This window comes from Aythya ferina, assembly GCF_964211825.1.
Source record: "Aythya ferina genome assembly, chromosome: 8".
Classification (NCBI taxonomy): Eukaryota; Metazoa; Chordata; class Aves; order Anseriformes; family Anatidae; genus Aythya; species Aythya ferina.
In genome coordinates this window covers 21,651,995-21,676,044 of record NC_140304.1, presented here as the reverse complement: position 1 = coordinate 21,676,044, position 24,050 = coordinate 21,651,995, and the positions used below count along the sequence as shown (strand labels likewise).

The 24,050-nt window shown below is 35.6% G+C and overlaps 1 protein-coding gene and 1 long non-coding RNA gene across 2 annotated transcripts in view; one reads left to right on the top strand and one right to left on the bottom strand.

Annotated features, from left to right (window-relative positions):
* The window catches only part of AK5 (adenylate kinase 5), a 93,882-nt gene that overhangs the window by 5,674 nt on the left and 64,158 nt on the right, over nt 1-24,050 (top strand). The window contains exons 4-6 of the mRNA XM_084528663.1: nt 3,510-3,679; nt 3,807-3,920; nt 14,562-14,753. Coding sequence (XP_084384789.1) covers nt 3,510-3,679; nt 3,807-3,920; nt 14,562-14,753 — 476 coding nt within the window. The remainder of the gene's footprint in view (nt 1-3,509; nt 3,680-3,806; nt 3,921-14,561; nt 14,754-24,050) is intronic.
* LOC311441024 overlaps nt 1-24,050 on the bottom strand; it is a 76,953-nt gene that overhangs the window by 5,407 nt on the left and 47,496 nt on the right. The window lies entirely within an intron of this gene.

Here is a 24,050-nt window from a genome sequence, read left to right as displayed (position 1 = left end):
GATAGATCAAAGACCAAACTGTCAGTATTCAGATGATCCTTTTATTTTTTAAATCCAGTCCACAGCTAGATTTTAAAATCGCAGATATTTTCAGAAATCTTATTATTACACAAATTTAACTGGAATTTACAATTTAAGCAAAGCCAAAAGTTTGACCTTCCATTGAGAAAACTAAATTAAAACAACTGCTTTAGTAACATTTGGGGCACAAAAACCATCACTTAAAACACTTAGAAAACATAATTTTATATGCAATGAACATTCCTTAGTCTAGACATCTATGAAATACTTAAAATAATCATCATGCTCTTCCTGAATAATGTATAGTCTCAGAATAAGTGAAAAGAATGAAAAACAAAAGTGATTTGATTTTCCTTTCTAGTGAACAGTTTGGCAATATAATTTATCAGAGTCAAAAATGGATACAGAGTTCAATAAATTATAATGACTTGCTGTGGGATGTAGTTTTGTGCTACCACTTTTCTCTTCTTTTATTACCTAAATTCAGCATTAGATCATAAATGGATAATCCCAGCTTGCTATAAAGGGACATTTTTGGGATTGAGAAAAACACAATATATGAGAAGTTTATGAACATTAAAGGAAATATTTTCGCCTTTTTATGCTTGCAAATATAAATTGAATGAACAGAAGTGCCAATCTATGCCTTTTTTTTTTTTTCTGCTTTTCTTTAATGGCAAAGACAAGCTCTCATTTTCTTCTTCAGAAATGAAGTCTACTCCTTGATTTTAAAAAGTTTTACTGATATTTTTTCAGCTATTTTAGGCTTTTGCAGAGACAGATGCTTTTTTTGAGAAACAGTTCTATTTTTCTGGCACCTTTTGTATCTTTACTGGAATGCATGCGCTATTTTCCTTGTTACCAAATTTTCTACCATTTCTAATTTTCTACATATGAGCTATATATATTTTGCATCTTTATTGTTTCTGGAATGCAAGATAGTTTGTTCCAAACTGGTCTTGCATCTCCAGGGAAATAAACTGAATTTTCATCCTTGAAAGGAAGTTTTATATCTGCAAGAATTAAGAACAGTGTTGGCTCCGGTAAGTTTTATAAACCCTTTGCTTTGAAGCATAGTCACAACCTACTGCTCCTTTTATTCGGTAGTACTATTGCCAATAAATAAAGCCACATAAATACACAGAAATAAATGTTACCTGTGTAAACACACACATATATTGCATAATACAAATTAAGTTATGCTCACTAGATTGCAATATGTGGCTTTGTGTATATAGAAGGCTGCTTGTGGAAACCTTTAGACAGTGAGTCAACATTCTTGTATTTAGTAGTAATCATACTTTTACACCTGGCAAAATCTATTCCATGCACACCAGCAGCAATCATCTGGCAATTAGCAGCACCTCTTTGTGCTCTCGTTTTCATCTACTTAAGAAAAATTGCACTGGAAATCAATTACTGCAAACCCACTATCATCCCAGATTACCGAGAGCCTGTAATAAACCATAAATGACATAGAATTATCTTGTTTGAACATTTATATCAGGTACATTTTTGATGTAGGAGTGAAACAGAACAAAAGGTTTGCTGAAATATGTTTGTCGTGGGGAAGGCTGGGTGTGCCATCAGAGGGAAAGCCAAAGCAGAGTTGCTTTGTAGGCACTTGAGTGGAGGAGGTGATTCCTGGTATAACAGATGCTTGCAGATCTACAAAAGGGAAACATCCTTTATTCTAATGAAGAGAATAGCTGAAAAAAGTCCATCTAGGTCACCTAGAAGACTTAAAATTCAAGAATAGCTGTAAAGGCTAACACAATCTGCCAAAAGAAGAGACAAAGTTTGTGCCTTGTTAGGGACAAACAGCAAGTGAACTTGGTGAGGGGAAAGTATTTTTCTGTTGGAATCCTACTGTATAGAGATAAGACAGTTTTTCTTTCACATCTTTGCTTGTGTGTTTTATGAACATCGGCAATTTGAACATCGTCAAGTTGGATGTACAGATGCTTACATTTGTATTGTTTATATTATTTTAATATATTATTTTAACCTGGCTTGATTTAAGCATTATTTATTTAATTGGGTAATGATAAAGAATTCTCTACCCAAGGGTGTAACTAAACTGTAGGCTGGGTTAAGGCTTAAGGAATACTTCAACAATATCTACATTTCCCTGCACATCCTCTTCAAGTGGGTCCTGATCTGAGCTGCAAGGGCAAGGCAGAGAGTTACCAGGGTCAGGGGACCAGAAGAGCTGCTAGTGGCTGCTGGTTTTGCTGAAAGCTCTCTGGCATGTAGTGCTGAATACAGGTTTGAACCTGGTTACACATAACCATGTAGGGAGAAATACTGTAAAGCTTATTCTGCCATCAAATCTGTATTAATTACATAAAAGCTACTTATGGGAATGATACAGATAACAAAGGAAAGAGTTGTATTATTACTAACAGGCAGCTCATTGTATCTATATTTGCTTTCACTGCACTGCTCTATTTTTTAAAGTTCACAGGAAATGTATACTATATTTTTAATAACACTCATTCTTTGTCTGTTGAAATAAAATTCCAACTAGTTAGTTTGGGAATTAATACCATAACATTTATTTTGTTTTTGCTTTGTTATGCTATTCAGTAAAACACACCTTTCTATACATAAATATTTATTCTATCAAAACCATTCCGTATTTTGACACACTGGATTTTAGTTCCTCTGTTCTTCACATCATAACATGTCCTCTTAGTTTAGACCTGTTCTGATTTTTTTATACATGTATTCTTGCTTCTGCTGAAGCCAACCTTCACTTCAGCATTCCCTACTATCTAGCGTGGCTGTTTTCTGTGATTTTGACACTAATTCCTGTGCTAAATTCCAGGGTCTCTGTATTCTTCAGGTTGTCCAGCAATCTGAATCCAACAAATTGCTTCTCTGTCAGATGCTTCAAGCATCAATATCGGAAGTATGCATGGTTCAATAAAAATCAATGTACCAAATCACTATGGAAACATCTCAGCTGATTATTTAATATTTTTCTGTATTTTAAAATTAGAAAACCTCAGAAACTCATGCAAACTCATTTAAGAGAAGATTGTATTCGTTCCATTTTGTGAATAGTCCATTGATTTCACTGGCTTATTTCACCAGGTGTGATTCTGTCATGAATAAACACTTCAGACAATTTGGCTCTCTACCTTTGGATTCAAAGAGTTCAAGAGGAGACCAGTTCACTTGTGTCTCCTTCTACTACAAATCAAGTAAACTCCCTTGCAGAAACAGCTTTAGAATGAAGTCAAGCCCAAAAGATTTTTTTATTTTTTTTTCACAAGTAGATTTGTATTCTTTTTTTACTTTTAAAAACTGTTACCTGTATAATCAGGTAAATGAGACCCATTTCTAATGAGCAGTAACAAGTCATGCAATGGCAAGAATTGTTCTGGTAATAGTTTGAAGATTGGTGCTGATAACAGAGATTTCACATATGACTGGGTACTTCAGGCAGTTTAATTTAATGTTTTGCTTATACTTAACAATAGGTGGCCCAGGAAGTGGTAAAGGAACACAGAGTTTGAAAATAGCAGAACGCTATGGATTTAACTACATATCAGTTGGTGAATTGTTAAGGAAGAAGATCCACAGCACAAGCAGCAATAGAAAATGGAGTCTAATTGCCAAAATAATTACCACAGGAGAACTGGCCCCTCAGGTACAGCAAAGTTAAGCCTATCCTGTGTTAATGTTTACTTTCTCAGGATTTGTACATGCTGTATTAATGTGTACCAACAAGAAAACCTTCTTTATAATCCTGAATAAATAACTTTTCTATGTGAAAGGAAACGACCATAACTGAGATCAAGCAGAGATTAATGCAGATTCCTGATGAAGAAGGTATAGTGATCGATGGATTTCCCAGAGACGTTGCCCAGGCAATCTCCTTTGAGGACCAAGTAAGAGTTTGGTTTTATTCTTATAACTACTTATATGTCTCTGTAACATCTAAGCTTCTTGAAATTAGCAGGCAGATTCCAAGAAAGATGCTATTTCTAACTGAGCATTGCTCTTTGAGTGTTTGCAAATACCTAATTACAGACTGACAAAAGGTTCTTCTTTTGGTTTATGTTATCGAGTGTGAAACCAGAGTATTTTGTAAAAAGGCGGTGTGATAACATAACCAATGATCCAAGTCTCCTATCTCAGTAATTAAAATCCTCTCAAGATGAAGAAGAAAATTAATGAAATCTAACAAGTAATATTTTTCATTTATTAGTTATTTAGAAAGGAGGAAAACATTATCTGCATCTATTTGTTCAATTTACTGTATATTAAGAGAAACGTACTTAAATCAAGTTTATAACAGTGCATTGAAAAAAATGAGAATAAAATGAAAGTTAAAATTGCCTGTTTTGCAAGGTTTTCTAAACCATAAATGCACTTTTTAGGTCATTTTGGTTATTATGAATTGCAGTTCTAAGATATAGTCAGCTAAAACTGTATTTCTGAGTTCTATTCAGATGTTGTTTTCCTGTGTATATTTTAAACTCGTCTAAAAATACATAATTTCAGTGGAAAAACAAACAGATTACATAATTTTCTTACCGAGTGCCGTTAACGTAATGGTTGTGGTCACAAGTAAAGGTTGCAGTTTCAGTGCTGAATTTTCAGAGCACCCTTCAAGCAGAGCATTTCAAAGTACTTCCCAATCGCTAGCATACTGCCGTTTTTGTACTTTGAAATCTAAGTGGCATTGCCGAGGCAGAAGTAACAAAAGCAAGCAACTAATAAGGCATTTCATTAATGTGCTTTTGTAAGGTATTCTGGGCAAAATTTAAAAGACCGAGTTGAGGAAATTAAAGGAAACAGACAAAATAGTTATTATAGAAAAGAGCCAATGACTGCCAGTTATATCTCCTTGTAATTAACAAAAGGGAAGATTAACTACTTTATAAATGAAACAGAGAGCAGGAATTTAGGCTTAATGGTCATTTCCTTGTCTCATTTTTATCTCTAGTATATTTTGTGATAGCATGACTTAAGAGCATTTCTTGGTTTCTAATTTTGCACTGATGTTGTGGTTGACGAAATAATGGGGGATGTAAGAATGTAAGAACTGACAGGAGCTAAATTATTAAATGCTTATAGTTAGCAGATTGTCCCTCTACAATGGAAAAATGGTTAAAAAACATTTGAGCACCCATCATAGGATCCATTACTAATCCAACTGAGAAGCAGAGATGAGGAGGTAGTAGAAGAATCTCTTGCAAAGCACACCGTGGAAGAGGAGAAAGATTAACACTATGTTTCATATATGGTTGAGCCCTCCCATTGCATCATTCAAATATGCTTTTCTAGTATTTCCAAATTTAATATGAAAGATTCCACTCTGCCAGTATGGTTAGCCCTTGTTCACTGTATAAAACTGCATGAAAAAAAGACTGATAGAAAGATGGATGATAGATATTCTGATTTGGGCTCCTTTTTAGTATGTTCCATGTCAAGGATGCTGTAGATTAGTCTTGCTTTTCTAGAGAAAAGAGAGAATGGATTTAGCCATTTTAGACTTGACTGTATTCTCAGTTTGTTCATTTTTAGGCTAATGGGATTTGCTAAATCTTCCTCCTCAATGCCTGGTTCTGCCTGAAAGATAGATGACTATTTGAGTCCCTCAAAAAAAAATAAATTAAAAAATTGCACAGCACTTCATATAGGGCCACCTTTCAATCTTATCTGCTCTGAAATGAATATGGGGAGGGAAAGGAACCACAGAGGTTTTATAGGAGCACAGGAACGAAAATTTGTTCTGTTTAGGCTACCCCCCTCTTTCACCTATCCTTGCAGCTGACCTCTTATATGAGCATATCTAAGGCCATGGAAGTAAATGCAGAAAAAGGATGCATGTATTTCAATGTACAACACCTTTTTAATCCAGTATTTCATATTAGCTTTATATTTTACAGAAATAAAACAATTACTGTTTCTTTAAAATCCTGATTAGTAAACCATAATGCTATTTACATGATGATGTCTTGTAATAAGGCAAAGGAACTATCAGCAGATGTGGTACTTGTCTTCCCTCACAGGATGAGGCTGACAGTAATCCATGGCATGTCAGATTATTTACATTAAACATGCTAGTATTTCTGAGCAACACGGAGATCCCTCAATGGGAAATGCAATTGAGTTGTGGAGAATTCATTGATTAACTGTTGTGATAATTTGTGTAGGACTGCAATTAAAGATGCTGTGTTTGTTTTCCACAGTTTAGAAATGCTATAGCTTTTTTGCTAGCAGTGTGTAGAAGCCATTCATAATTTATAATGAGGAAGGTACAGAATTGGTCTCATTAGACAAAAGTGACAAGATGAAAAATAATTGATTGAAATTTTAGAAACGAAAATTTTGATTAAATAGTAAGACACTTTTTCTAATTAGAACTATTAAGCAATGGGACATCCTTCCGAAGAAAATAGTGAAATCTTACAAATTGCAAATAGTCAAATCCCTTTATTCAGTAATTAATAGGCCTTATTCATACAAAGACATCCCCTGTAGAGTACTGAAATGTGCTGATAAAAAGTTGTGAATAAAAATTGATTCTTATTATTGTTATCATCAGTTTTGATACAGACACATACTTTAAGACCTTTGCATGCTATGTACCTGAAAACAGCAGATGCATTTGTATGACACAAGCCATTTTAAAGGTTACATTTAGGGGAAGTGTCAAAAGATACACAGACAGATGAAGTAGGAGTTATTACTGATTTAACTTTTCCCTCATTGCATGATCCCTTTGCAGCTGATTGTTTTGGTTACAGGGGTTCCAAAATGAAATTGTATCCTTTAGAACAGTGATTTTACATTATTATTTGTTCTGTAAAGCAGCTAGAACACTTTTGGAATTTATGATGTACATTAAAATAATGATGGAAATTTGTATATAGTTAAACAGAGAAAGTTGGCCTTCTCAGTTCTTTCAGCCATATAGGAAATAGGAATAGGAAATTCCTCCCCTCCTCTCAGTGGGAGGAATGAGCAGCAGGGACAAGGGTGACTATTCACTTATTCTTTGTCATTTGAGTGTGTTGGGATGCGTATTCATTAGTAATCCTATGAAAGCTTGAAATAAGCAAAGAAGTATTCTTTTACAAGTATCATTTTCCACTGTATAGCCTTTCTCCTTTGCCCTTGTTTACACAGACAGAAAAGATCTCCACAAATATATGCAACAATACCAAAAATAAATTGCAGGGGAGAATGTGAAGGACAAGTTATTGCACTGCATGGAACTAGAGCTGAGTAATACAAGATATTGAGAGAGTAGCTAAGGCTCAAACAGAGACATGAGCATAGGAGGTCTATAAACAAAGCAGGCTGCCAAAACCGAACATAATTATAATTCAAGAGAACACATCTGGTCTTTATTAATCATAAGTAGTTTATATTGTTATGTTACTTGTATGTTGTTCCATATATTTGTGGTCTAAGCCACGCCGTCTCCCCATTTTCCACCAATGCATGTTGTGGATAGTGGATGCTAAAGAACTGAAAGGTGAAGCATGAAGGACATAACATCCAACTTGCTCCTGAGCACTATAATTCCTTGAACTCTATTTACCGAACTATTTTGTACATATTATTACATTGATTTCACTATTAAGAACTGGGCTGAGTTACTGTGAAGATAAACTAATTTATATTGGAAATGGCTCACCATATGAATAGTGAGCGGAAAAGGGGAAGGTCAGCTAAGGTGCGTGGTTTCTTCTGCAAGCACACACAGATTCTGACTGTACGGTGTCTGCAGGCATCTTTAACAGAAACTATTTATGCTCAAATGATTCCTTCAGTTTTATGGCTGACAGCTGTTATTGAGACCCGACATTATTTGAGCTTTCATCGTCTCTTTGGTTTCTGAAAAAGGTAAATGAAAACTTATATGTCTGAACTCTAGTTACAATACTTGTCCTATATAATATCTAGTACAGAAACACACAATTATAAAGAATTCTTGTTGAACTTCACTTGTAATTGCTCTTGGTACTACCAGCACATTTTTATCCCGTTAACTAATCCAGAAGCTAAACTTTTCTCTGGAAAAAAATGTTATTCTTAGATAAATGAGTCAAAGCGAACCAACTTATGCTAACATTCCCAAACATACGTATAGTTAAAAGATTATGATTCCTTTCTTATTACGTTGCCAGGCTCCCATTTGGCCAGTCAGTACTCCAAGTGTTGCTAGGCAGAACTGTATTAAAAACACATCGCATCCCAATGACTAAAGCGCCTAGGATAAACCAATGTTTCATTTGCAATACTCACAGAAACACAATATTTTTCTTCCTGCTCAGATCTAGAAACCAGAAGGAACAAACCCTGCTTTCAAGCAATAATGTCAGTAAGTGGATGAAAAGCACTTTACACATCTGAGGAATTTTACATTTGAATTAAAACATTATTTTTTCTATTTTATTGAGTTTTGTTAATATCACTGTTCCTATCATCCATATATTTCAAGCAGAAAAATAGTCTTAAGACTATCATCAGTGATGTTTTCAGATTTTCAGCAGTGTTTAGCAGCCAGCAGCAGCTCTGCCATACTTACACCAGTTCCATTTCTTAATGGTCAGTTACTCATTTTAGCCTGTGAGATCTCATAGCCATGAGTATTGGAGAAGTTAACCTAATTTTATGTGAAATTCTGATCTGAGTTGAAACCAAGCCTGTATCTTTTTTCTTTTAATTATACCTTTGAAGACTGAAGGATTTGGACTCGATGATCGTTGTGGGTCCCTTCCAACTCAAGATATTCTATGATTCTGTGAATATATAACATATAACTTCTCTCACTGAAAGTTTTGGATTCTTGTCAGATTTTAATTCTTGCCAGAATTTGAGTCTCCCGTTTGTTAATTCCAGAAAGCAGAATCAATACTGCCAACGTTTATGATAGTGGTACTGTTCATAAAAACTTAAAGTCACATGAAAACATAAAAGTCACACAATTATGAGAATCTCAGCTCTCGCTTTAAAACGAAGTTTCAAGTGCTCATGGTTATGAAGGAAAAAAAAAAAAAAAAAGAAAACATGAATTTTAATGTCTTAGAAGCAAACAGAACTTACAGGCTATGTATTTGTTTTAAATGCCTGATAATTGCTGGATTCTGATAATTTTAAAATTCATTCTGATTGGTAGTAGTTCTGCTTTAATACTGTTTTATTTATTTATCTTTTCAGTTTGAGCCTGTACATATAGCTACCCTGAAGCAGACACTTCTAAGGTATCCATTATCTCTGCTGAGTGCAAATACAAGAAAGGTGTTTAGATTCCAAGCACACTTTCGAAAATGCCAAGGAGAAAATGGTTTACTTACCATTAACCTGTCAGCTTGAAATTCAGCAAGTCACCTACAGTACCAGCATGCTCAAGCATGCTAAATCTCTTCCTCTCTGGTAGCACAGCAATGAAATGTCTCTGACTGGTGTACTGAACTCAAATGACTTGTGAAGAAGCAGCAGCAGTTTGACTTTGTGTGTAATCTCTCACATGGTGATAAGTTTCTCTCATCCCAGGAGAAACGATTTCTCACTTCAGTATTTACCAGTTAATTTCAATTACTGCTTTGTGGAATGTTTTTTTTGTTTGTTTGTTTTTCCATTTTCAGTCATTCATGCATAACTTTCCTTCTGATTTCAGTAATTTCTTCACCACCATTAACACCATTCATTTTAGTAGAATAAGTAAGTAGAGATGAAGTTTGCTTAAAACATATTAATTGTGAGGTTCACTAACAGTGAAATAAAATGGGGAACTGGTAAAATTAATGATTACTACTAATAAAATATTTTTGTAGAAATTATCTCAGCTGTGACTCAAGTTTACTTTTTAACTCCCAGATATATTCCTTATGGAAATTACTGTGTAAAATAATTGTGCTGAAGTAAAACAGGCTGTGTAGAAGGAACAGTATAGGCTGTTTGGAAGAGCTGACTTCTCCTCTCACAGCGTCAGGAAAGTAGCACTATTCCTCCAAGTCTGACACTTAAACCTCCAAGCAGAAATGATGCCTGCTAAGTCACCTCAAAAGCTTGACATAGGTGTTTGTGGCCAACCCGGATATGGCAGTCCAACAGCCAAGCTCATGCTCAGCAAAGAGCTTCTCGTAGAAAATCTGCTTTGTCACTGTTCAAGAACATGAGCTTCAGAACAACTAATGAAAGGAATGAAACCCTTCTGATAATCACCTGAAGGGGAGAGAATCTGTCCTTTGCAATAGGCTTTTGTTCCAGCAAATATGTTTTTTCCACATCATCGTCTATACGTCTTCTTCATTGCATTCCTTCTTCAATTTCTATTTCCCTTCCTCCAAATGTACCCAGTCATCTGTACGAGGGGTAGGAGTGTACCATAACAGCAGGCTGCATTGCTGTGTTTCCTTTCATTCATTCTCTTTGGCCCTGTGAGCTTTAAATTGCTTTCTTAAAGTCAAGTCTGAACGGGAAGCCTTGTAGAATGGTCTTATCATTGTCTGTTTTCTCTCCTGGTAGCTAAAACACTCTCCTGGGGAAAGCAAGCAACGGTTCAAATTTCTTCCTGCTGGGTAAAATCACATGTTTACTATTTTTCTGGGTAAAGATTCTTCCCTACTAGCCAAATGGGAGCTCATCCACTGTTGGTCCTTACCTCTCAGGAACGGACCTAATATTCTGTATTCAGAAAGGATTAAGACGCCTGCTGAGCAGTTCTGAACCTGGGATCTGCTTCAAACTCTCTTTGTAGCATTAACATTAGTATTTACAGCTAGGGATTCCTTTTGGTTAGCTTTCTTACACAGGGGAAATACTGCATTAGTCCTTCCTAAAGGCACCTGCCTCTTAATCAATTACTACAGGGCCTAATCACCTAGTCTGGGCAATTTGCTGTGAGCTTATTGTCAGACAGCATGAATATGGTTCAGAAGTGGTTACCAGAAAAAATCCTATTTTCAGGATTCATTCTTTGACAATACAATACACGACTTTGGTCTTTTAAAAGAAAAAAAACTATTAAAACAGTATAGTAACCCAGCAAAGATGGAATTATAAAAATCAAATCAGTAATTACAATGGAGAGCGCCCTTACAATGGACATAAACTTGCTGGTAACCTTTACCAATTGGAATAGAATGCACTGTTGAATTAATGATGATTGTTTGTTAACTGTCGGTTAAGTTTTCTCATGAGTATCTAACAGAACATACCAGGAATTAAGAAACAACGCATGTTCATCTTTTGCCTAATGAGGAATAATGACAGAGAGCGTAATCACCTAATTTATAGCAAACAACCACACTACTCTCAGTAACAAGAGGAGATGTAGAACATATCCCCAGAGAGATGAGTATCTTTCTACTTACACTGCTTTCCATCAATAACACCACTTGAATGGACTTGAGCACTGACTTGAATGGAATTACTCTTTGTACTGCTTTAGGAAGGAGATTTAGACCCACAGAGAGTAAGTTTTCCTTACTAGTAAATACTATTCTAAAAGAACGAGAGGATTGAACATTTCCTACCCACCAGCGTTATTTTAAGTTGATGCCATATACTTTTTGTCTCAGTTAAATTTCAGAAAGTTGTGAAAAAACAGAAACCTACCTGTTCCCATAGGCCAAGATTTTCCCTTCTGCCAAATCCCAATTAGTAAGTGGTTAAATTTGGTTCCCTTAGATATGAGTAAGACCCTCTACCTTCAACATAATGTAAGTGTGTTAAGAAAAATCAGCATGAAGGAATCCAGTTCTATCGGTGCTGGTTCCCTACACAGAGAACCATTTATATAAGCCAGGTTTAAGAAAAAAAGCAGTTCCTAGTCATTAAAATCAACACCAGTTATTCTGAGTTTAAAAAAAAAATATATATAACTTTGTTTTCAGATAAGTCATAAAAAATCATTTCCATTGCTAGAAAAAGAGCAACATGTACTCATATTTACATAGCAAGCTATCTATACTAGCACAGGAATAACCTCAGACATCCATGCATTCACACCAGGCTGTTACATTCCACCTTATTTATAAGCATGTTTTGCAGGTGGGTGCAGTTGAGGTAAATGGAAGCAGTGTTTCATGAAATCAGGAATGAAATATCAATAGCATTTCAAGGGTTTACCCTGAAGGTTATAAATGCATGTCAGAGAAATATAGTAAGTGCTATTATGTCTGTAGACCTGTGGATGTAGAAGAGATATTACCCTTTCATACATCTAAAACTAAGTAGAGATGTGTTTATTAAATGGTCTCAAGATACTTTCTGATGATGAAGAGTATTCTGTAGGTAGGAGAGGAGTTCATAGAGGCATCACATAATCATGAATCTATTTTGTATTCCTACCTCAAATACGCTTGAATTACATTTTCTTCCACTTCAGAAAACCTTTTTGACAATACTTCCTTTGAAACTAAGTTTCATGAACTACGACTTTTAAACCATTATTTTCCATTGCATTTTATTTCAGTGAATGAAATGTATTTCAAATTACAAAAGCTCGTGTCAGAATAAATAGCTTTAGTTCTTAAGATTCTGATACTGTCTTTTGTTTTGTTACTGTTACTAGTCAAAAAATAAGAACAACAATACTTAACTCCTGTAGAGACCTTTCCATTTTAAAAAGCAATAGGGAGTAATTAAAAGCCTAATTAATTAATTTCTCAAAGCATTTACTGTGCTGTACCTCATTATTATCCTCATTTTACAATGAGAATCTTAAAGAATTCAGCCCAGGGTATGCTTTCACTTTTTCTTAAAAAGGAACTGACTGCTGAAGCCTGCCCAGTTTAGTGGAACTAAACAGGTGAGAAACCCCACGCCTGGTGGGGTCACAGTGGCTTTCACATCCTTCCCTTGCAGTGAGGCTGCACTTATTCAGCCACAGTTTCTTTAAAGAACTAAGACTGACCATGGAAAGGTGCAGTCTCGTGTCTGTGTCAAAAAGAAGGAAATCTTCCATTTGCTTCCTTCTCTTTTTTCTTTTGGGCTACTAATTTTATGGGAGATTCATTTATTGTAAGTACTCCATGTAGGGTTTGATGCTATATGAAAAGTTCTGTGATGTGCTAAAGCCTAGTTTCTACTCCTGAGGAGGTCTGGTATGACTTCGTGCACCTAAGTATGTTGTGGATGGTAGTCCAGAAGATATTTGGGAGTGAGTATTTAAAGTGGGGAGAAGGCAGCTCTAGCTTGGGGCATCTGAAGATTTCTTACCATCTTTCTTCTCAGCTATTGGAATCAGCAGAAATGGAAATACTAAATAAAACTACTCACTCATACAAATGACTTTTGTCCATCACTTTTCTAGATCCCTGATTTACAGTTACAATTTCCGAAATTTTCTAATTCATATTTGGAAGTTCCAATCAGCTGGATATTCACACTGCAACATGAAACACCTCGCGCAGTCCTCTGCAATGTGCATCAGTCATTCCCTTTCATGAGATTGTGTTCCATACCTAACAGGCTTTGAATTCTTTTGTATTCTCTTGTAGCAGTGCTTAACAGCTATGCCAAAATCTGGATTTCTTTACTACTGTATGCTCTTTAAACTTCCAATATCTGATTTCTCATTATGTTTCTACTGCTAACGAAGCAACCCTCATTTAACGGAGCTACTTTTAATAAAGCCCACATTGCATGAAAGTCTAACACAAACTTACTTTCATAGTCTTTCACATGAATAATTATGTACCTTAAAGCTATTTTGTGGTAATAAGATTAACTGTCATAATTAATTCATCCCATGAAAGGACAAAATAACCCTGTCAATTAAAATAGGCTGAAAAGTGGGAGAATTATTCTGCTTTTATAAAGTTGTGGTACCTGTTTTGGATTTAGGAGAGAGAGGAGATAGCTTCTCTCCCACTGACAGTTATTAAAAAACAAACGAATGAAAAAACACCTTAGATTACAAGGTTAGTTGTTTCAAAATCTAATGGAATTGAAAAATTACCAAAATTAGTATTTTGGGGTTCAGGTTGTAGTTTCTGTCCTCAGGTCTATAATTCTCTACAATGTGCATAAAATGTAATTTCATTTTCTTTAAAATCTGGTTTTCTGTAATGATAAAGAGGCCACCATCCTACTTGCCAGTACTTCTTATCAGAGTGTCCTTTGCGGATTGAAAATGGTCCTGCTTTTTAGCCACTTCCTTCTTCTTCCATGTCCTACTCTGCCAGTGCCCTACTTTGCAACCAATGACTAATAACCACCACCCCAAATCTGAAAAGCTTTATTTGTTTCTTTTGACTTCAGAAGAACTTTTCTGTACTTAGACTGCCAGGGAAAAAGGCCAGAGTGTTTCAGGTTGTATTACCTCAAGTGACAGAAATCCAGCTATGCAGAATTTTTATTTATTTATTTTTTTAATCTGGCTATTTGTTTTACAGATTTGCCCACTGGTGAATCCCCAAAAAGAAACAATAGAAAATTAATTACTTAAGTTCTACTTTATGCAAATGTTGCATGTCTGAGTCTCATCTAGTAGTGGAATTGCTGAGTCCTGTTGTGCTGAGCAATTAATCACAGAGTTTTTACATTGTTTTTTTCCACAGATCTGTACCCCAGATTTGGTGGTGTTTCTGGCATGTTCCAATCAAAGGCTCAAAGAAAGGTTACTGAAGCGTGCTGAACAGCAAGGGAGACCTGATGATAACCTGAAAGCTACTCAAAGAAGACTAATGAATTTCAAGCAGAATGCCATACCCCTGGTTAAATATTTCCAGGAAAAGGGGCTAATCATCACAGTAAGTCATTTAGTATATACCTCTGAAAACTTTAGTGTTGCGGTTACATTTGGTTTCTTAGACCTTTTGTTTTAAGATAGGCTAGATGACTCAAATTATGTTTTAGGTATTCATTCACCAAGTTCAGTGAAAGCTAACTTTTACCTTTTGCCTGTAGTTACAAAGTGAAGATGTACTTTAGAGAATATAACATTATTTGCATTTTCTGTAGAAATCCAGAACATTTCTCAGTAATGCTAAAAAGATTATGTGAGAGTCAAAGGGAGTGTGTGTAGGTATATATAAGTACATACAAGAGATAATGTTGTCAAGGACTTAAACCATATTCCTAACTGCTTATGTAAGTACTTAACTGTGATGAATTCACCAAGCAGTTGATAATGGTTGAATTACTGACAAGTTCTCAATTACTAATGGTGTCTCGCTGTAACAGTGTGCATAACTTGGTACTACATATGGTACAAGAAGAGCACAGATGGCCTTTTGTTTCTTATGATAGCCTAAGTAACCAAGGTACATTCTCTTCATGGCAAATATGACTGATTCTATGTGCTGGACAGATTCATTCAGCACTAGAGCATCTTTAATTGCAGAGTGTTGGTAGTCCCAATGATACAATTCAACACCTTTTGGAATTTCAAAATGAAATTCCCAAGAAATAATTGTTTTCTCCAGATAGTATCTGTTCTGTTTGAGGATTTTCATTGACTCTCTTTGGAAGGATAAGAGGACTGGAGTTCTTGGAAGTTGTTTTACATTATTGAGAAAGTATGTATTTTGTGACATTTCTATAGTCTTTTTGAATGCTTTTCCTACAGAAAGCCTTCTTAGTTCTTGAGGGAAGATTTGTCTTGCAGAGGAAGTGGCTGGGGCGTCTGTCTAGAATTGGAAAGGAGACCCTGGTGTTCACATGTCTTATTAGAGCTGCTACAGTAGTGCAGCTGTTTTTCCTTCATTGCAAAAACAAGATGCAGTAGTAAAGCTGAGCCCGTGGAGTTAGATACACTGGCAATTTGATGCCCAGAGGACAAGGAGATCCTTTTCTGTAGAGGATAAAGAATACATATGGCATACCTCATTTCCATAGGATTTAATTTCATATAGAAAATAGATTTCACAGATGCAACCAGGTTGGTGGGAATAACTGAGAAAAAGGAGTAGCTAGAAAAGACGTAGTAAAAATGTATTAAGAAATGGCTTAAACATACATACTCCAGGGCAAGTAAGCAACTAAAAATTCCTACAAAAGGGCATTTTTAAAAACACATGACCTTGAAACAGGGGAAACATACACTAAGTCCATATATAAAGCTACATGCTACTACAGCAAGTCGTAAACTTCAATGTTAAAAAAACTGTTATTTTGTCATCAATCATCATTTGTTCTTTCACTCCTCTGTCAATTTATAGACTAGCATTATCTATTGAGTTTTGACATTCCTCTGACAACAGTTTATGTTAACAGGTTCATTTTGTTGGAAATTATTTTGTCCAATGGGAAATCCAAGTGTGTTTCTCCAACTTCCTGTACATTTCCTTTAATCAATGGAGATAACAGATGTTTCTTACTCTGCCTTATCTTTGCTCGCACTCAAAGACCCCCCCACCTTCTTCATTGATGAACTTGAGCTTCCTTTTGTTTTTGAACAAAAAATAAATATAACATTTTTTGATAGCCTTTAATCAATGGAGAAGATAGTTTTCTCAAAGTCATAGGATCCAAGAACCACTGTGGTACTCATCACCTTTTCCTCCAAGTGGAAGTCATATATTTTCAACTTGCCTTTAGTAGCGCATATCTGTATAATACACATGTAACATTAACACTACTACGTACATTTGAAGTACTCGTGCACATTATTTCCCTACAGGAGGAGAAAGCAAGAAAGAAAATCACATTCATCCTTCTGATTATAATGTTGAACTTGGAAGGTACTGAAATATTATGTGGATGAGAGCAGTGTAAGATCCTGAACAGCATAAAACAGAATTTCACTAGCCTAATTTCTGGAGGAATTAATCCTTGAGGCAAGGTCAGGCAAGGTTGATGTTGATCAGATTTATTAATTTTTTTAAGCCTCCTTATAACAGCTATTCAAAGCTCTGAATTTTAGACACTCCTATCCAGCATCACAATTCTACTCGGGGGGGAAAAAAAAAAAAAAAGATTTAGAGAGAATTATAACTCTAAGACTACAACTCAAATGTTAAGCATCTTCTTAAATATGTTGTTCTCCATCAATAAAAAGACCAAAAGAGAGAAAAGAAAAATATACTGAAATTTGACTACATGAGATTAATGAGCAGACATTTGATATCATCATAGTCTGCCGTTAGATAGTATACGAGCAGGCAAATAAAAATCTAAATTCCTAAAGACTATGAATTTCTCTTCTACAACAGATATTTCACACTGTATTTGATATATTTTTATTAAGTTAATAAAATTAAAAACCGCATTTGTCTTGTTTCAGATCTTTTTGGTTATGTTGCTCAGGTGTCCTTCCTTCCCTTCATCTCCCCACCCCACCCTTAGCCTTTGCTAGTGTTATACAGCATGTATCTTATATTTCTTTACTTCTTCACTGCTTTCTACACCTTATTTTTACAGTCTGTGCATGGCATCCCTGCCCTCAGAGTCTGATCCTAGTTTATGTTTTCAAGGAAAGAAATGAGGGCCCCACCTACATTCTAGGAAATAGGAAGGTATGACTGTTGTTTCTGAAAAACTCCTTCTTTGGAGTAATGAAGTTGGAATATACAAGACTTTGGACTGGTGTTCAAATTTAACAGATCTGTAAACAGCATTATTAAAAAAAAAATCAATCTGATATTTCCATGAACACATAAAATCTGTGTTTAAAATTCTGTTTAGCCATGTGTCAGTAAGCCTACCATCAAAACCTGACTTTACTAAGTCAAATGCCACTTCTGAAGACAACAAGACAATAGTAACAGGTATCACGATATTGGACAGGGAGTATGTAAACAGATGCATACATTGACATTTATTGAACCAGCAACTTCTTAAAAATCTTTTAACATTACATCTTATCAAGACAATAGCTAAGTCACAAAATACCAGAGGAAAAAATGTTACTGTTAAATTACATTTTAAAAGGGAGAAAATGTAATAGCCGAGATGATCTGCAAGTACTCTGCTGTTTAGCAGAGGACTTCATTTCTGAACACAGTTTAATTTATTCCTGTATCCTTCCTGCCACCTAGCAATTATTTAGTTTAATATTTTAGAATACTGTTTATTTGGTTTCAGGTGCTGACATGACAACTGATATGTATACACAGCCATGGCCCATAAACTAAGGCTACTACTGAGATACGAACATGAGTAGAGAACCCCAGAAAAAAAATTGTGTCTATAAACTTCTAGACATTGATTGCCATTCCATTAAAAATATTTACATGGTTTATACCATTCAAGTATTAGAATAATTGCTAGGTACTCTGTTATGTTGGCTACAGTACTTCTAGAGATGAAAATTCCATCACTGGAAACAGTATATATCTTTTCACCTTCTAACACTGACTTATAAGGGTTTCCCTGTATTTTTTAAAAGAAGTTAATACTGAAACAAATAAATAAATACAGGAAAAAAAATCAAAATCCTATGGAAACAGTGTGTTTTAATGCTTTTAATGTGGTTGCTGTCCAGACAGAGAGCTACCTTGATCTCAAAAAAAGTGGTATGATACAAATAATAAAAGGTTTATTAAATAAATAATAAAAATTATTTATTTATTATAATAATTATTTATTATTTAATTTTATTAAAAATAAAAGCTCCTCCCCTCCATCTATGGCACCCCAGCCTAGATAAACTCTATGTCAGGATAAAGCTGATTTGGGATAGCTAAAGGTCTAGTCTAGCAAGTTATTGTCTGGTTAAAACTTGCTATTAAAGAATATTACTATTACAAGAGTTTCTTAAGAATCAGTTGAAAAAATAAGCTGAAAATGGTTTCTTTGTGTTAAAATACATTTCTCTTATGGACTTTATATTGATGTTTCATCATTATTAGACCTACTGCTATGAACTACCTTAAGAACTCTAGTGGAAGGCTGAAAGAAGTCACATTCTTTGACATTTGAATAAATTGCTATAATGGAAAATCATCCTAACTAGAAAACTTTTTCATATACACTTCAGCAGACATAATTCATCCCAATGCAGGGAAGTTTAGAGAACACAAAAATACAGATGGTAAACCATAATGAACAAACCAGTGTAGCACTTCCATCTTGATGTCCCTAAGTCTAAGTGACAGACAAAATCTCCCATAGAAAGCAGCCTCTTTGTGTACAAGACATGGCTCTTTCCACTCTAGTGACTCAGTTAAGCTCCCAGCCCCAAGCAGGGGCTCTATTCTAGAGAGAAGGAAATTCAGAGGACAGCAGACAGAACCCCCTCGCACTTTCCCACCCCAAGATCACTTTCTTTGAACACCTGCTATGAAAAATGCCAGATGTACCCTTTTTACTGCTAATTTAGTGCATAAAATGCATGTAAAAATTATGTACTTACTTTTATAAAATTAGGCCAGTGGCAGCAATCAGTCATGTTGAGTAAAGTAATAACTTTGGCCATGTTGTGGTCATTGCCGTTGTGATTTTATCAGCGGAAAAAAGGAAGACAGCAAGATAACATGAAGTGCTTTGAATTTGCATCTCCAAATAACCTTTATTTTAGAAACTAGTTATCTGTATCAAAGCAAAGCTAATTGTGGCAAGATGGTAGGATAAGGGAGAAGTTGGGTAAAAAGAAAAAGCAATCCTACTTCAAGTCTCTTCTTTGCCTTGTTCAGATATGTACTTTAAATCTCTGCTATTCCCACCCCAGTGATACCCATCACCCACCTACTGGTTATTTTGAGAAGGATGTTTAAGTCTTTACTTTATCTGGACTTTTATCTGGTACACATATATCTGTATATATTATAATATTATTTATGATAATTCTGTGTAAGCATAGTACTTAAGTGTCAACCTTGTTATGTTAATAAGCGTGTGTGTGTGTTCTAAAAAAAGAAGAAAAATACAAGACTGGCTTTAGTGAGACAGAAGTACTAAACGTTAAGAGAAGGCTGTGGACCTTATTTGGACAGGACAGGACAGCATCCTGTGGCAGAAAATGCTGATTTCATCCATGTCTTCATTGTCTCACTTGTCTGTTTAGGGAATCTACTATGCCTATGAAAAACATTAAAATGACTTTCAGATTAGTCAGAGAAATGAAGATAAACCAGAAAAAGCAGCTGAAGCTGTTTTTTTTTTGTTTGTTTGTTTTGGTTTGGTTTGGTTTTTTGTTTTTTTGTTTTTTTTTGAGCACAAATTTAGAAGTTAAATAGTTGCGGGTGAAGGAAATAGCTTATATAGCTGTCTGTCCTCATTAGCATCAAACAAGCCTAATGGCTGTCAACTGTCACAGAAAAAATTCCCCATGGAACAGCATTATATAAATTTTTCTCTTGATTTGGTTATAAAAAGATTTTTGCTACAGCATTGCACGCTGACATGAACTTTAGCTACAGGCTGTGACTTACCAATACACTGATGAAAGTGTCACTCATAATCCATTTCTAAAGTCTCTGTGCTATCATATATCTGTCCAATGTGAGGTTTTGGTTTGGGCTTTTTCATCGTTTTGCTTATTTCTTTATTTAGCTCTGAATGCTGAGTTCAAAGGACTTTCAATTACATATTCCCCTTTAATTGCCCCTCTTCCCTCTAAGAAAAGTGGGTCCTGCAGTCCTGCCAGCAACTCTCAGGGTCAATCAGATCTTATCAATAGCAAATGGTAAGCAAAGGCATGATCTGAACCTCCACCCAGCTCTGCGAATCTTCTCCTCAGTGAAGGCACTTGCATCTCTTTTGGCAAAAAGCAGGCTGACTGGCTGCTCTCATTTTTGTGGTAGTGGTGCTTGCTCTCCTCTATGCAGTTTTGCATTAAATAATCCTTAAAAAGTAAAGTAAAAATAAAATTCCCACACTGCCTTCCCTGAAATATTTCCAGGAATAGAGACTGTTAGCCACCACCTCCCCCACATGCTCTCACTTCTCCACCAGAGGCTCAGGATCTCATTTATATCCCATTTTATGTGCCATCTGATGCCTTATATCTCACATTTTTGGCAGCAAAGTAATACAAATTTGGCAGGGATAGTTTCACTTGAACCTAGCCTTGTCCATATCTGAGCATAGCCCTTCTCCCCACAAGTTATAAATGTGAGTTTGAAGTTGCTGTTTTTTGTAGAGGACACTGAGTTGAGGTTTCCCACTGATTGGCCACCAATACATTCTCAATTATCTCTCAATTGTTCTAAAAATACAGCAGTCATGAGTGCAGTCTTGCAGGAACATGTTAGATGTGCTTTCAACGTGACTGCTACACTGGCTTTTCAGGGTACTTCTGGTTTCTTCGGCATGATCAGCTGGGGGTGGGAAGAAGAAATCAGACAGCTCTGAGTGTCAGCAGGAGCCAAACTTCATGATGTTTAAGTAACTTTTCAAATCAAACAAAGAACACAGGCAGCTCTTTGTGGGACCCTTGAGATCATAGGTTTTGTTTGTAATTTGGGAGTTTTCTGGTGTTTTGCTGCGTAGTTCCCAAATCTTTATTTGGCTCCATGAATGCATATGCTTATATAATCCCAAGAAACATTTCTATGCAAGGAAAATGAGACGTGGGATGGAAATAATTACAATCACTTTCATTTCTATTTATTTATTTATTTTGCTGATTCAGAGCAATGAAAGAGAAGTTGAAGCCTGGAACAGGTAATCACATCTCAGCATACATGGATAGTCACCTAGCTGTCATTGCAAATTAAGGGTCTATGTGTCTCCTATATCTGGTAGCTCTTTTGCAGAAAAACCAGGACACAAGCACAAGCCTCTCTCTGTAACTGTTTCCCGTGGAACTGCTGAACTAGAGCATGATTACACATGCTGTCATCACTGCTGGGTTTTACATTGTGTCTCAGAACCCTACACATATTACTACTTTGTGAGATATTTGAAGAACAAACTAAAGAACATATATAAATGAAATGTACATAGAAATGTGCTTAAGCAAACCATTTATAAACATATGCACATTGTGTATGGGAGAAATGAGTAATTTGTGCATATGTGGAAGCATGTGCACCATATACACTTCCCAAGCTTCAAAATATTTTCAGCCTCTGATTATATGATTTATGTCAGCAAGTTCAGTATACCAGAAACACTAATGTCTGCCAGAGAATGACCAAGCTTGGAAACTTGCCATCTGTGTATGCTCAAGTGTGCAGAAAAACCTCGAGGGTGGAAATTCTTTGCTGAGGGGCACAGCATTGGTGCAGCACTCTGTTCTTTTCTAACTTTGGAAGCAAAATGATTTAAATAAATACACGCTTTCTGAAATCCTGCCCTGCACCCTGTGGCCCCTGGTAGCTTCAGCGAAGTAGATTTTGAAAAAAAAGAAATAAACTTTGAAAAGTCTGTCTCCAGAGTTAGCTGTGGTCCAGACTGATTTAGGAACACGAGAAAGAGAGAGGCAATGATTTTTTTTTGACAGCCACACTGCCCCAGATTTTATCCATTTCTGGCACAGTGAAAGCTCATACGTTTAAAATTAACTGGGTTGCTTTTACAGATGTAAAACTAAATCTAAGTAATTAAGCCAAGTTATTATGCAGAAAAATGAACTCTAAGAGAGATTTACAATATCATGCTCTATATATTCTTCAAGTCATTTTAAACCGTTTGTCTTAAGGTAATTAAACTATGTCCTTTGGGTGAATATTTGCCCCTAATTTCCTGTTTGTAGTTAAAATGAGGCTTAAAGAAGATTACTTTTTCATATTTAGACGAGCCTCATATTAAGAAATCAGATTGGAAAAAGTACTTCGTCTCTGGGAAGTCCTTTTGCATTGGCTCAGGAATATCTGGCATCCATGAGCAAATTTTCCTATATTAAAATGCATCTAATTTTGTGATGATCCAGCAGAAGATCCAAAGCTCCATTGCAGCCATGCCTTTCTGTAAATGTTAAAATACTACTTTATTACCAGAAGTTCAATTAGTGATTTTGAGCTCCAATTACCACTGGTGGATCTTCCCTGTGAAAAATTTATATTCAATGAATTCTCAATTTTATGGCAAAACCCTTTTGCTGACATTCGATTGATGGAAGAATTTTGGATATAAGAGTATGAGAGTTGCTACACCTACAGAACCATCTTCCTAACAAGCTCTCACTCTCACAGTCCTGTTATAATGTAACTACATCAGGTGGCTTGAGCCCTACAATTCTGGTATTTAATTTCTTTATTTCCTGAATCGTAAGATGGTAGCATTAGCTTCTGTGAAATATTTTTATTTCTTTATGCACTAGGCAACTGAATATTTGTTCTGATATCAACCATAGTCAGCTTGGATTCAAATGGGTGAGATGAAACTGAGTTGACAGCTAATACTATCCTATCATTGTTCCATCACTTGCACATGTTCCTCCTTTTCTGTGGATTCGCTACATAAAAGAGAGAGGAGACAAGAAAGATTTCCCTTTCTTATCTTTCATGCATCGTAAAGATAAACTTATTAATAGTTGTGAATGCTCAGGTACTGTAACAATGGAAGCCATTAAAGTGTCAAAATGGAGGAGAAGCTCAGACTATCAACAAAAAGTCTGATACAGATATTTTCTGGACCACTGTGGCATTTTTCTCTACCATTCAGGAGTCTTATTTCAGCATTTAGGTTCAGCAGAAGACATGGTTACATGCAGTTGCAGTGATGGTGAAGAACTGAGAAAGCCAAAAAGCTACTCCTCTGGTATCTGAATCATGGAACACAACACACTTGACAGGACTAGTGTCAGAACTGTAGTCTTGCCCTAATACGTCTTCCCCTGTGCAGAATATTCTTTTGAATGTTTCCTCTTTCAAAGATTTTTTTTTTTCTAATGCGACTAAGGAACAACTACCAAATAGTACATTCAAGAACTGTATGAAATACTTCAGAATTAGGAAACACTGCTATTGCGTTAACTCAGCACTTCACTGAAGTAATATATCCTGCTTCCTAAATTCACTGATACCTACATCAGATAACGATCAATACAGCTATTTTGCTCCTGGTAACTGCAGTTACATCATTTGGAGTTAGCACCTACATCTCCGCACAGCATTGCCTTGTGTCACATAGACATTAGCTAAATTTCTTGGCAAAGAATCTCTTGTGAGTACTACAACCAAGCATATGTTTCCTTTATGCTCCACCACAATTATCATCCT